This window comes from Pezoporus wallicus, unplaced genomic scaffold, assembly GCF_028554395.1.
Source record: "Pezoporus wallicus isolate ANWC-B61680 ecotype Strahan unplaced genomic scaffold, APGP_CSIRO_Pwel_v1 contig_5785, whole genome shotgun sequence".
NCBI lineage: Eukaryota > Metazoa > Chordata > Aves > Psittaciformes > Psittacidae > Pezoporus > Pezoporus wallicus.
In genome coordinates, this window is record NW_026641150.1 from 2,588,498 (window position 1) to 2,602,934 (window position 14,437).

A 14,437-nucleotide genomic window follows, 5' to 3' on the forward strand; every position below is an offset into this window, starting at 1 on the left:
TAGTTAAAGCCTCCCTATATTGTAAAGTAATAAGAGACTGCATTATGCTACGGAGTGAAAAAAACTTTAAATCGGGCTTTGGAGAAGAACAAAACCCAGATGAATCAGGATGTCTAACCTCACACACTTAGCACAAAGCCACAATTGCAGGAGCTGAAAAGCCTGCCTTAAGTGCTTCAATAATAAATATTTTATTGCAACTTGAAAAAGAATTTGTTAACTATAAAAACCATTCTCTGCCACAGCAGGCCATTAACGGTTCCCAGGCAGTAACTGTACGCAGACAGTTCGAAGAAAAAGACCGGTGCGTCGCAACTGAGATAGAATGCAGCATCACATTTAGATTCTTACTTATGGAGTCCCCTATCAAAGCCAGCAACACCAGGAAGTGCCCGCATTTTTGAGCTTTACAGACTACAGCAGATCAGGAGCTATAAATTCAATAAGTCTATGCTAGTTTTTCAAATGCAGTTATGCTCTAAATAAAGAGCAGCCTGCTTTGTTCAGTATTTTATGCATGTTGGACTGTATTTATTGCTACAAAATAAAATGTTTGTGCTTGGAAGCTACAAAAACTTAAGATAATAATGCAATAATACTGCAAGCTGATGTTTTTTCTCTGAAATGCCTAAGCAACTTATTCCAACGATAACACATCAAAATGAGTTCAGCACAACCAGCTGGAAAAGCTGTCCACTAAACTCAAGAGGACATTTATTAAGCAAGCACCCAGCAATCCCAAATGACAGCCCACCACCCAGCACTGACTCATCTACAGGACACACTGCACATCCCTCCCTGCACAAACCCCTCTCCTCTGGGGCAGTCTCATCTCCCAGCGTGATGCTGAGTGAGATGGCTGTGCCTTGGGCAGTGGGTGTCCAGGTTACAGCACCAGCCTCCAAGTTCCTTCAAATGCAAAACAAAAGCTGCAGCAGCCACTCCAATTCACAAAGCCTCTATAAAGTGAAGGAGATAAACAAAAAAGTTAAAGAGTATTTCCCAGGACAAAAGCAAACTCCATGCATGCACCTACTGACCTGCTACTCTTCTGTGTACCAAATCAAGAGACAGACCTCATGTCATTCCTTCCTTTTTTATTTCCCAAGCTTATTTAAAATCTCTAAATCAGAGCAAAAAGTAAAGATCCAATATCCTTAGGACTTTCAGCCTGTGGAAGCCTTTGAGAGCACCACTTTTTGTTAAAAGGTGGTTTTGAATGAAATATTTGCATTTTTAGTTTGTTTGGGTTTTTATTTCCCCAAAGAACCAAAACAAGAAAGAGCACAGATTTTTAATTTCCTCTCCCTACACTTTACCAATCGAAATGTGTCTCATACAAACCTTACCCTTTTGTTTTATTTTGACCTCAACAGACTGGAATCATCTAAAGAAAAACTCCTTCAGCCAGCAGTCCTGCAACTGGCTTCCTCTCTGGAGCTGACCCCACAGCCTGTCCCTGCTGTGCCCTGTCAGGCAAGCAGCATTCCCTGCCTGGCCAGCAGCTCCCTCCAGCCACACTGCTGCCAAAATCAACTGCACAGCACCATCACCTCCTGAGCCACCGCAGAGCACCTCGTCCTTGACACAACGATTCACCCCAAACGACTGGTGAGAAAAACACTGCAGAGGGGTCTGGCCAATTTAGACGAGGGGCCCCATATCCAGCCCTTGCTGGGCAAGCAGTTCATACTCAGAGTGCATCAGCAGCAGTGGGACTCCAGCCTGACTCTCAGCCACGGGAGTATTTGCTCGGCTGGGAGGCAGCCAGGCTCATCCCTGCTGTCAGGGAGGAAGGATGCTCAAGCTATCAGCCAATCCCAGGATGGATGCTCTGCCGATGCCGCTTCCCTGGATGTGCTGGCCACCTGCTTTTCTTCTTTGGGATGCACGGTGTGCATTTTGCATTGAAAGAGCTCCCCCCTAGACAGCTTTAAGCAAAGTGGGCTCCCACCAGAGCGCTCTGCTGCTTCGCCTCAGCAAGTTTCTGCAAGCGTGGGCTCTAGTCTGACTTTGTCCCAAAATTCCTTGCTGTGCCAGGGGTGTAGCATAGTTCATATTCTGGGAAGCGTGTATCAGCAGGACAGCTGGCTTGCTCCCTGACAACCTCAGCACAACAGATGCCAAATACGCAATTGCTCTATTTACCCGACGAGGCAGGCTCTGTACTGGAGCTGAAGCACCTGTGTGGGGCTTAAGGCCATGCAGATCTTTGCAGTCACAAGAAGCTGATGCTCACGGCACAAACACTGAGCACTCGGGCACTTTTGGGAATAGAACCTCTCCTATGAAGGCAGGCTGAGAGAGCTGGACTTCTTCAGCCTGGAGAAAAGAAGGCTCCAGGAAGATCTTATAGCAGCCTTCCAGTACTAAAAGGTAGCTTATAAAAAATCTGAAGAGGAACTTTTTACAAGGGCATGTAGTGGTGGAACAAGGGGGAATGGATTTTAGCTGAAAGAGGGGAGACTTACATTAGATAGTAGGAAGAAATCCTTCACTATGAGGGTAGTGAGGCACTGCCACAGGTTGCCCAGAGAAGCTGGGGATGCCCAATCCCTGGAAGCGTTCAAGGCCAGGTTGGACAGGGCTTTGAGCAAGCTGGTCTAGTGGAAGGTGTCCCTTCTAACCCAAACCTTTCTGTGGTTCTATGAATGCAGAAAGAAGCCTGGCCTAGAAACACCCATCACCCACTGAGATGTGGGTTGCAACTTAGAATGAGTGAAGAAAAAAGTTACCTCCATACACACAGACATCCAAATCACTTTTGTCATCCTTTCCTCAGCATGCAGTCTCACAGCAGCTATTGCTGAAGCTGGCCAAGGCTGGTGAGACCCTCCAACTCCTCTCCTGTGCCCCGGCATTACCGGGGCGCTGACCCGGGAGCAGGGCCAGCTCAGCAGTGCCCACCACAGCGGCCCCGACTCGGTTTGCTTTCAGTGCTGCCACAGCTCTCCTTCAAAGGTGTGGTGCGAAGCTGGAGAGGCTCACGGCAGAAATCGGGCACGGGAAAGATAAAGCAGTCTTTAGCCAGGCTGAAGTCTGGACGCCAGGTGACGTCCTGAGCCCGCAGCCCAAGCCTTACGATCCACTCTTTTCCCTTCACGCAACCCCAGGTTTTGCCGTATTAGTGGAGCACTTACCAAGTGCTTTAACTAGGGATGTTTCTTCTTGAGAAATAACTACAGCGGGTGAGGCTTTGAAACACTGGACGAATACACGAGACTTTGCTTTCCATAACCCATCCCCATTAACCATTCCCCAAGATATGACTACTCCATAATTGTGGGATAGGCATAAAACTGCACGAATCTCACCGTGTAAACACCCGAGGTTACTCAGAACCGCGATTTTAAAACAACCACGTCCCCTAGGAAAGGCCGCCTCTTAACGCGAGGGGCACTAAACCACCCTCAAACTCCGTTCAAAACAGGTTACGATCGAGGTTTGTGTATCGTTTCCAGCTTGCAGTGACAAGGACTCACGGGCCATCCCGCTGCTCCTCGGGGGAACGCAGCCCCGAGGGGATGAGAGGACACGGGTTCGACGTGCCCGCTCCTGCCGGCCCCATCCCGGTGCCGTCGGAGGGAAGGTGAAAGTTCCACGTGAAACGGGAACTTCCCGGGGTGACGGGGAGGAGGCGGCTCACCCGCTCTCTTCACCGAGCCCCTCAGCGGACCGTCCCAGCGCCCGTCCCACCCGCCGCAGCCCGGGGCGGCCGCCACCGCCCTGCGCCCTGCACGGCGCCCAGAGGAGCTGAGGGGAGCGCCCTCCACGGGGCACCGGAACGGAGGTGGGGAGGGGGTGTTCGAGCCAGCGGGCAGCAACCGCTGACAGCGGCCGGGCCGCACCGCGCCGAGACAAAGCGCCGCCCTCGCAGGCGCCCGCCACGGGAGGCGGGACGGGGCGGAGGACCCCGTGCTTCTCCTACCTGTTACAGTTCATCCCTGCTGCTGCTGCTGCTGCCGCCGCCGCGGCCACCCCCAGCATCCCGCCGCTGCTCCGCCACCGCCGCGGAGCGCTCGCCGCCCCCAGGAGGAGCCACGCCGGGCGGCGGTAATGGCGCTGGGCGGCCGCACCACCGGCACCGCGCCCGCCGCTGGAGGGCGCGCTCGGCCCGCGCCGCCGCTGCTGCCGGGCCCGGCTCCGTGAGCCGAGGGCAGGCCCCGCCCCGGGCAGCGCCCGCCCACCCGCCGCGCCTGGGGCCCGCTCCCGCCAAGGCCGCCCAGCCCCGCCCGGTGAAGGAGGGCGGGCTCCGGCAAAGGTGGGAAGCCAGGTTTGGACATGGGGGAGCTGAGCCAGCTCAAGTCCCGTCCCTGGCAGTGTTCAACGCCAGGCTTTGAGCAGCCTGCTCTAGGGGAAGGTATCCCTGCACATGGCAGGAGGTTGGAACTGAATGAGCTTTAAGGTCCCTTCCAACCCAAACCATTCTGTAAGTCTTGGGAACTGCTGTATTTGTGGTTTTTATCAGCCTCTCAGGAAACACACAGGGTTGGAGGGGTGGTCATGGGCAGAAAGGCCTGTGAAGGAACCTGTAGTAGGTGCCAGAGAGCCCTTGGTGCTGTTTTTTTTCCGGACCAGAAGATCAGCATTGAAAAAATTCCAAGTATTTTTGCTATTTCTTACATGTGGTTGTGTAGTATGGTATTATTTCTAGCAAGAGAGCTGTTGCCTCATGTTAAGGAGGTCTTTCTATTCTGACTTGGAGAATGGCTTAAGGTGAGGCGATAGCTCTCTTGCTAGAAGTAATACTGTACAATGTAACCTAAGGCTCCTTAAGGTGAGTGCTGGGGCAAGGTTCAGTTTTTAATCAACATTGTTTAACAGCAGTACTAACAAGCAATCATGTAGGAAAGGGCCAGCGCCTCACCCAGGTTCTGCTACCGTTGTTAGAAGGCAAATACAAGTAAGTAGGAGCCTTCACCACCACAGCTGCCCAACCTGAGGGTGAGGCCCTGCTCAACTTGCAGAGAAGCAATCCCATTCCAAACTGTGCAAGTTCCAGAGGTGTATAGACAAAGGAAAGAGGAGTATGGAAAACATAGGCTTATTAAGCTGTCTGTATTGCCAACCTGTTGCCAGCCTTCGTATCAGAACAAGGAAGCGGCACGGTGAAAGGAAAAATGCAAATATTTGCCTGCCAGGATTGAGGAAGTCCCTGTGGCTCCAAGAAGACAACACGTGCAGGGAATACATTAAGCCAGAAAAATCAGCATAGGCAGGTACAAGTGAACACACGTCAGGAAGAGTTATCTGAACTGCATGCCCATGGAGTGCATCTGCTTCAGTATCCATTAGGACCAGGAAAAGAATGTGAATTTTGGGGTCACGAAAGATATTTGGTGGCAGTGCTGCAAACATGGTTCTGGACAGGGCTACCACTGTAAACACACAAACTTCAACATGTCTGTTGGGGTTTTGTCTGTTTATTTGTTTGCTCCTCCACGGGGTTCAGTTTTGCTTGCCAAGTTTATGAACCCAAACATAGCAAAATTTGAGCATCACGGGGAATACATTTCTGCACAAAGAGGGAATTAAAGTATATGGTTGGAAAAGGGAAGGGGTGGTATGCTAGAAGGGGGAGGGGTGATCCTTCTCCTCTGCTCAGCACGGGTGTGGCCACATCTGGAGGGCTGGGTTCAGGTTTGGGCTCCACAATACAAGACATGTGGCCATACAAGTGAGAGTCCAATGAACAGCCACTCAGACAACTAAGGAACTGGAACATCTCTGCCATGAGAAGAGGCTGAGAGCTGGGTCTGTGCAGCCCGGAGAAGAGAAGGCTCTAGGGGATCTCATCCATGTGCATACATGGTGGGAGGATGCAAAGATGTTAGACACAGGTTCTTCTCAGTGGTACCTAGTGACAGGACCTCTGGGGAAATGGGCACAACCTGAAACACAGGAGGTTCCCTTTGAACATCACAAAATGCTTTTTCACTGTTAAGGTGACCAAGCACTAGTACGGGGTGCTCAGGGAGGTTGTGGAGTCTGCATCCTTGGAGATATTCCACAGCTGTCTGGACACAGTCCTGGATAACTGGCTGTAGCTGGCCCTGCTTGAGCAGGGTTTGCACAAAGTGAACTCCAGCGGTGCCTGCCAACCTCAACCAGCCTGTGATTCTGTTAAAAAATGAAACACACACTCCCCCCCCTCAAAAAAAAAAAAACAAAACCCAAATCCAACCCAAATCAAAATATGCACTCATTGTAATGAGTGTGTCAGCAGAGCTTCCTTGCATCATCTAAATAAGCACTCATTCTGTGCCAGTTGCAGGTAATAACTACCCTTCTGTTTTCTCTCATCAGCTTTGGGCAGTCTGCCATTACTTGTAGGCAGCTTCACAAATGGTTTTAATTAACCCCAGTTTGTCTGCAAGGATTTCAGGGCCTCTCCCTTGCAGATCCTCCTTGGGAAGTTGCACGAGGTGGGTGCCCCTGCCTGCTGAGCCCAGCTGAGGAGCAGCACCTCTGGGCAGAACAGGCTGAACAGAGGGGAGGTGGCTGGGCAGACGTGCAGCTGCTAGGGCAGCGAGCTCCAAAACAGTGAGTTCTGGAAATAATTAACAGGCAGTGCCAGCAAATGAGTGTAGCCGTTACGGTCCTGCCTTTAGAGAGCACGTTAACAGATTCAATGGCAAGTGAATTGCACCGTGTGCAGCTTTCCAGTGCTTTTAGAGATGACATCCCCAGAGCCTCGTCCGCTGGCAGTGTAATTTCAAAGTAGCAACGGCATTCACAGGGAGCGGGAGAGCCTCCTCCAAACATGTACATGTGCCAGACACTAGGAACTAGCAGCTTCTGGAAATGTTGTAGTAAGAACAGCCAGGAATGTAGTTTTATGGGCTGCCTCCCTAGGCTCTGTTGTGTACTTTGCAGCAAGTTTGCGCCTCGGCTTTAGGGTCTGATTTTAACTTTAGTTGTGACTTGCCGTACAACAGAAACAGCAATTCTTAATTGTTATTAATTCCCCATTACATAATCTTAGAGCATGCTGGCATTCTAATTAACTTGTAAAATTCAGTCCAGAATACTTAGGCAAATCATTTAATAGGATTCACAAACACATGCCATGAGCTCAAAAGAAAAAAAGTCACTCCTTCCAGCCCAGTGTAATGAGAAGCTACAACTATTTTCTCCCCATGCAGCTTTTAAAAAACATGGTACTTCTGCCTGCTTATTCCTGCTTACAAAGCCAGCACAAAGTTAAACATTCTACTGCTAATGTACTTGGCATCAGGAGGAGAAGTGCCATTATATCCAGCAGACAAGTGAGGAAACAGAGACAGAGAAATCAAGGTTAAATTCATAAAGGAAGCATGTGACAAAGCAGGGACTTGGACTCCGTGTCTCCAGACCAGCATATTAATCACAAAATTAACGTTGGTTTGGGTTTGGTTTTCTCTCCCTGCTAGATGAGAGTAAAAAGCAGTTTTAAGGAGACACATGCTTTTGATGTTCTGTTTCCAGAGAACTTTAAGTCTTCCATCACTGTTGAAATGGTAACATACAGTACCATGGCTGGCAGTGATAGAAGTGACTGCACAGAACCTTTATCTATTCAGTTATACACGCTACTGTCAGCTTTGCTGACACCAAACAAGACCATTACTGTAGGCCTGGGGAAGAAGTGAGAAAGAAGGGATATTGGGGAGACAGATAGGAAGGCTTGATGAAAGAATTTGACTGCCTGTCTCCAACCACAAATACCAGCATTTTTACACCCATTTCTGACTCATTCCAGAAAACATATTTCACAATTTTGCCATAGTGATATGAAGAGATTTGAGTAAGTAGCTTGCAACTGTGGTATTTGCTCTACCATTTGCTTTCTCCCAGAACTTTATGTAGCCACAGATGGCATATTTACGGGATCAGAGAATGGGGGTCAGAAGGGACCTTAAAGCTCATCCGGTTCCAACCCCCCTGCCATGAACAGGAACACCTTCCACGAGACCAGGTTGCTCCAGCCTGGCCTTGAACACTGCCAGGGATGGGGCAGCCACAGCTTCTCTGGGCAACGTGTGCCAGTGCCTCACCACCCTCACAATAAAGAGCTTCTTCCTAATAGGTAATCTAAACCTATCCTGACTCCAGGTGCCTGTTAACACAGCAGCCTTGTGCATGTTTACCTTAATATACAAGGTGGATTTCAATTATAAGCTGTGTCAGTGTTCTTCATGTTGTGCCTCCAAAGCCTGATGTTAAAGCAACAGCAAAGGAAACTTTGACCATTTAAGTATGAATAATTTTTGAATACAGGGGGTACTGGTAAACATTCATGGCAAAACTGTCAATGAATTCACAAGTAACAAATAATTTAGGTTTCATGTTCTTGCTCAGCATTAATAACTTTCCAACTCAAGTGTAGAGATAAGTCTTGACCACTGTGTTTGATCTGCATAAAAATCTTTGCTATTAAAAAAAAACCTTGTATATAGGTTATACAGAATACTAAGAGTTTTATTTTAATGATAATTTTGACATCCTTATAAAAGCAAAGCCGAATTTCTGCTTCACGCATTTCAGGCACACCTAGCATATTTGGCTTCACCTGTTTTTGGAAGATGGAAGGAGACTGTTCAGGAACAGGGATATAACTTTTATAGATCAATCTTAAAACCATGCAACATTGATTAAATGAAAAAAAAAGTTCCATATTTAGCAGCATAAATTTCTGCTTCATGACAAGGTCAGGAATTGGATGGACACAATAACAGCTAAAGAAAAAGCTGATGGCAGCAAAATGGAACAGGTACTTTGAAAAGTAACTTAATGACTTTTGGCAACCATGGCAGTATTCTCAATTTTATTTAAGCTTGTTCGCCACTTGCATGTAACAGAAATGTCCTCAGCAGCATTCATTGCTAGTAATGCTTAAAAAAAATCAGCTCGGAGTGTCCATTCCTAACTAACTGAAAGCTTAGTCTACACTGGTAGACAGAGCTATAAAAAGAGTTAATTTAATCCACAATCACCCTTTCTGTTTACCAGGCTTTTCTCATTATGCTCCACCTATCATAAAAAATAAATCACTCCCTGAGCCACCCCAAATTCCTAACCCACCCATCAGGAAGAGTTTTTCAAAGTCTTTGCTGTCCAGCTACAAAAGGTAGGGACAAATCTGATGGCAAATCCTGCTGACAAACCCATCCTTCTCTACCGCATGTGTTAGCTGTTGCAAGATCAGTGGTATTGCCTTAGGTTAAAAGCAAAGTCATTGCTTGAGGCCAATTTGATGCAATTAGTTATAATTAACCATATTTTGTTTAGTTATTTGATAGTTTTGCTAATGCGAGTATTCAGAGGTCCTCCAAAGAGAAGAAATGCAGCTCAAGAATCAGGCAGCACAAAAGTCAGTCAAATACTTCCGCAGAACTAGAGGAGGGGGGACCAGGTTCCAATGGGAAATAATTTAAGTAACTGAAGTAATTTTCAGTGTTAAGCTTTTTTGTCACTGCAATTTCCATCCTTCACAGAATGTTACAAAACCCACGGTTCGCTTCATTGCATTTTCTGACAATCGTCCTCCTGCAAGAGCAGCCTGATATATCCCCTATCCCCCACTGCTCTGCAAACAACTGGTTTAACCAGTTTCACAGAGAAAGGCTGGTGGGGAACCTCAGGGAGGGGCAGAGAACCACCATGTCAGCAACAGGAGTTGCTGTTGCAGTTATTGCCTCCGTCTGCTTCTCTGCTCTTGCAGAGGCTGCATCAGTGACATCCATCTGTCCCCTGCAAAGGCTGGTGGCTTTGCCTTGGTTGCTGCAGACCACTCACAAGAGGAACATGAACTAGTCTGTATAAATATTTGGATGCTAAAAGCCAAAAATGGTACAATCGGCCTTTTGCCTTGGCAGAAGTAATGCTGAGCATCAGCAACTTAACTCCACAAGGGGAATGACGACAGTAAACCAGTACTAGGTAAAACCTTCTTCTGGAGTACTGTAATAGGTTCTATGGTTTTTACTTCTGGGATGTTCTGCATGCTGCAAGGGGCAAGAGATCCAAGAACTAATATGTACTTCTACTCTGGAAGCAGTCCGAGTATTCTCAGAACAAGCTTTGATTTTCAAGCAATGAAGCAATAAAACCCCTTTAAATCCTATACTCATCTGCAGCTGTCTATCAATTTAAAACACTTTCAAAGGCCATTATCACAAGACCAGGACTGTGCCAGTGCCCAGAACAGCACACTGGTTTCTACACTGATTATCTTTACCTTGGATTCTTAAGAAGCCTGCAGGGATTCACTGACAACAAATAGAATAAATGTTTTGCTAATACTGAAGTGGATTGGACTGTTGGAGCAGTAATTGACTTGCATTTTTCCACTTTGATTTACTATTCTCAATCCTCAATCTCCATTACTCAGCCCAGCCTTGATCCTGAGAGCGAGCCTGAGGAACACAGGACAGGAGGGAAGCTCTTGAACCCAAGATGCATCTTTGCAAGACAATGATAAATTTTAGATCAAATTCAGTTTGAAAAGCAGTCAGATTATTATTTCCCTTTCCCATAGCATGTATACATTTATGTGAAAGCTGTTAAAGTTGACTTTAAATATCAGGCTTTCGGTTTTGACTATTTTGTATCCATTTGTTACGTCAACTTTTTTTACCTTACACTCCCTTCTCTGACCATGTATTTGTATAATAAGCATAGGCTAACACAAACATGGATAGCAAGAAGATAAACACACCAAACTCTCACTTGAATCAACAAACAAACCAACCGCCTCATCATCCACAGTGCATCTAATCTTTGTGCAGATACTGAAAAATTATCACAGGGAATTATTTGTGCCCTTTGTAGTTGAGTGCTAGTAGGAAGTGCTGATTTATAAGGTGGCTTAAAATAAAAAAAACTAAGTGTAGTCCTTTTGACAAGCACATTAATACCTTCTGCATCCCTCCTCTCCTTCGTGTCAGACATTGTCAGATTGTTAGTAACAATCTAGTAACATATTTGAAGTCATTTAAATGAACCTTTTTTTCATTAAAACTTGATTTTTCCTAAAAAACAACCCACCAAAAATAAACAAAAAACCACCAAACATCAAAACCCACCCAAAATCCCAAACCCTTGTAACAAACCAATTTCTCTTCCTCTTCCATCGATCTAGATGTATCCATCACTGTTACTCTGTTCCAAAGTAAAGACTGCAGCTACTACACCAGATCCATACAATCTTCTCTTCAATACTTCAGTTAGCATCCCCTTGTTTTCTGTCTTCTACCTGAGAAGCATTGTCTCAGGTAGGAACAGGCATTCAGGGAAAAGAGAAAGGCATTCTGCTGGGTGAAGGTGAATTTTATTGCAGTGACAGCCACATGAAAAGGCCATGAAAAGACATTTCCAACCAAACACTTGTCTATTCAGACTAGCAATTACAAAATTACTGTAACAAATAAATGTTTACCCCTTCATACATTTGGTTTCTCATCTTGCGGATGGTAACTGCTATGTGCAAGGCTCCTAAGAAAGATATTTTCACAGTACCAACAGAACTAGCAAGTAGCTGAAGAAGTATTGGTGCACTGGATGAAGCCAGGGTATAAGCCAAATGAAGCACAGGCAGTTAAGTTGCCTTCAAAGCCACTTAGTACAAACTAAGGAGAGTTCTTAACTATTCCTCCACAATTTCAGAATATATAATCTGTTATCAAAGCAAAAGGATGGAGGGTGATAGCCAAAGGAAGATTTAAATTTAGAAGATAAACTAACCACATATTCTCTCAATTATAGTTAGGCAAAGGAAGGTCACAAAAGAAAAAAGAAACTCTACTCTTCCAGTTATCACTTCTAACATGGGTTCCCTTTGGCCATCCTGACCCCTAAATCCAACTAGCTGCATCTGCTCTACAGCCTGACAAGCTCTGGTCCTCCAGTCTTTCAAACGGAGCACATTTTGCTTGCACAGATGAGTCTCCTTCCAGGTAAAGGCAACAGGAAAGGTGTATAACCCATCTTTAAGTCAGCACAGGTACTTAAAAAAATCAGCCACGGGGCACACACAGGCCTAGGAACTCTGAATCACTCCCATTTTGGGGTTTCAATTAATAGTCTGCATAGTATCAGTAGAATGGCTTTTGTTTTTTTTCTAATTATACCCTCCTTAGGCTTGGGCTGAAGGCAGGCTCATAAAGGAGTAAGAATTGGTCCTAAGCTTGTAAACTCTGGGCAGGGGTTATGTTTTCTGGGAAACATCCTAACAAATATGGCACTGTAAAGAAAACAAACAATCAAAAGAAGCAGAAAGCAAATTCAGCACAGTGCTCTTCCAAACAAGAGCACCACAGTGTATCAAGAAGCAGCATTACTGGTTAAATCTTCAAATTGCTTTTTGAAAGCAGACCACAGCTACAATGCTGTACATTACAAATGCAAATATATGACATATAAAAAGTTTTCTAAGCAAAATAATCCTGCTTCCAGTCCACATTTTTCTATGCCATTTACTGCAAGTGTATATTAAACTTTGATACATTTGCTTACAGTTTATTGCCACAAAGGTAAATTCTGGTAATCTTAGCAACAGAACAGAGCTTAGTAACAGTTATTAAAATATTTTTACAGTAATTAAGATCTTAATCTTCCATTATAAGAAAAAAAAAAGAAAAAAAGTGATGCAAGTTGTCCACTACATTCAGAAGTACGATAGTTGAGTTTTACTAAAAACCAGTAAGCATGCAACTCAGACTTGAAACCAATAAGGAGCCGGTATTTAATACAGCCAGATATATATGTCATTTGCATACAATCTATTCACAGCTTAAAAACATTAAATTAATCTACAGGTCTGAAATATGTGCATTTTAAAAGGAACTTGTCACAGCTTTTCAGTGATAGCCAAGCAGACATCATGCAGAAGAGACGAGATCAGGTCAGCAGCAAACTGCATTTGAACTAAGACAAAGTTGTAACCTTCCACTCATGTGCTTCCATTGTTAAAATCACAGCAGGAGAATGACTTGCACTTATTTTTATGCATGTTTCAAATCTCTCCTGTCTGTCGCTCTGTTTTGGCATTCTTTTGAGTGATGTTAACTAAATTCAGCTGTGAATAAGTAGTTAGAATTCAACATCCCAGACCCAGAGCAAACTGTGAATGTTGAAGATATGGTAATTGTTTCAAAAGTCTAAACTTAGCCTTATGCTTGCTATCTACATTTCCATGCTACGGACATCCAAGAGTCTCATCCCCTCTCTACTATTTATCAGTTTTGTGATCTACCCACAGAGAGTGTTTTCACCAGTAGCACAAACCATAACAACTCTGGTTAAAATGCACACTGGAGGGGGGAAGGAAAAACAAAGAAACACACAACACCTTGCCCCCCCCCCAAACAAAAAAAAAACCCAACAAAAATATAATTAAGACTGTGGAAAAGAATTAAAATATCTATATAAAGCCTGTTGGCTTTGACAACTGTGTATTGCAATATATATAAGCAAAAACTTAAACCAAAAGCACAGTTACTGCAGTTTATTTGCAACATGTGCTGCCTAGATTAATCTCAGCCCCAAGTAAGGCAATATTAAAAGAATAAGCATCCTTTCCTCAGGGCCTCAACTAAGATAAATAAGAAAGGAAGAATACTATTTAGTATTGGTATGTATACGTATGCCAGGGAGTGATTCTCTGTAAAACAGCACAGAGAGTGTGAAAATCTGACTGAAAAAGATAGAAAGACTTTGATTGAAACAGAGTTTAAAAAAATTTGTCTGCATCTTAATAAATTACAAATAAATTAAGCTGATGAAAGGCAGCGTGGACTATAAAAAGGGGAAAAGAAGACTGAAGCTAAAAAAAAACCAAAAAAAGCTGCTGTGTTGGTAACAGAAGTAGCAATTCTATGGCAGAGATTTATTTTTCCTAAAGAAAACCAAAGCATTCTGTTGAATAACCTGGAACTGAGATTATCTCATCCATGCAGAAGATTTGTGCAAATGTGTGCAAACACAGAGAAGTGAGAGAAGGGTATAACATCTTCAATCATTAGAAAATTGAAAAGATGCATCTACTGACAAAAGCTCCCTCCTTTTCTCTCAGAAGTTATTGTTAGGAGTCTGACCTACAGACTCAGATTCTTCCTTTAGTGTCTTCAGTATAAGTAAAATCAGAATGAGTTTAGCCTTTTCACCTAAGCACAGAGGTCACTACAGTAATGGAACTTGCTGTTCTTGAACACAAACTTCCAACCTCTAGTTAAAAAGCCATAGCTTAAGCTGTCTCTCCCAAAGCTTCAGCTCACTTATGACCTCTGATTCTTGGATTACTATCCCAAGACTTCCTCTGGTGCCATTAATCTCTGCTACAGGGCCATCCTCCAGATGTGCCAAGCATTGTATTTCATATAGTTTTAGGCACCCTCTATATTTTGTGGACTGCTGCCTTGATATTTTCAATCCAGCTTCTGCAAAAAAAAAACCAATA

General features: G+C 44.8%; 1 protein-coding gene across 1 annotated transcript in view; it reads right to left on the reverse strand.

Moving 5' to 3' along the window:
* Nucleotides 1–3,992, reverse strand: part of LIMS1 (LIM zinc finger domain containing 1) — a 75,398-nt gene extending 71,406 nt beyond the window's left edge. The window contains exon 1 of the mRNA XM_057422184.1: nt 3,929–3,992. Coding sequence (XP_057278167.1) covers nt 3,929–3,987 — 59 coding nt within the window. The 5' untranslated portion in view covers nt 3,988–3,992. The remainder of the gene's footprint in view (nt 1–3,928) is intronic.
* Nucleotides 3,993–14,437: the final 10,445 nt, after the last annotated feature.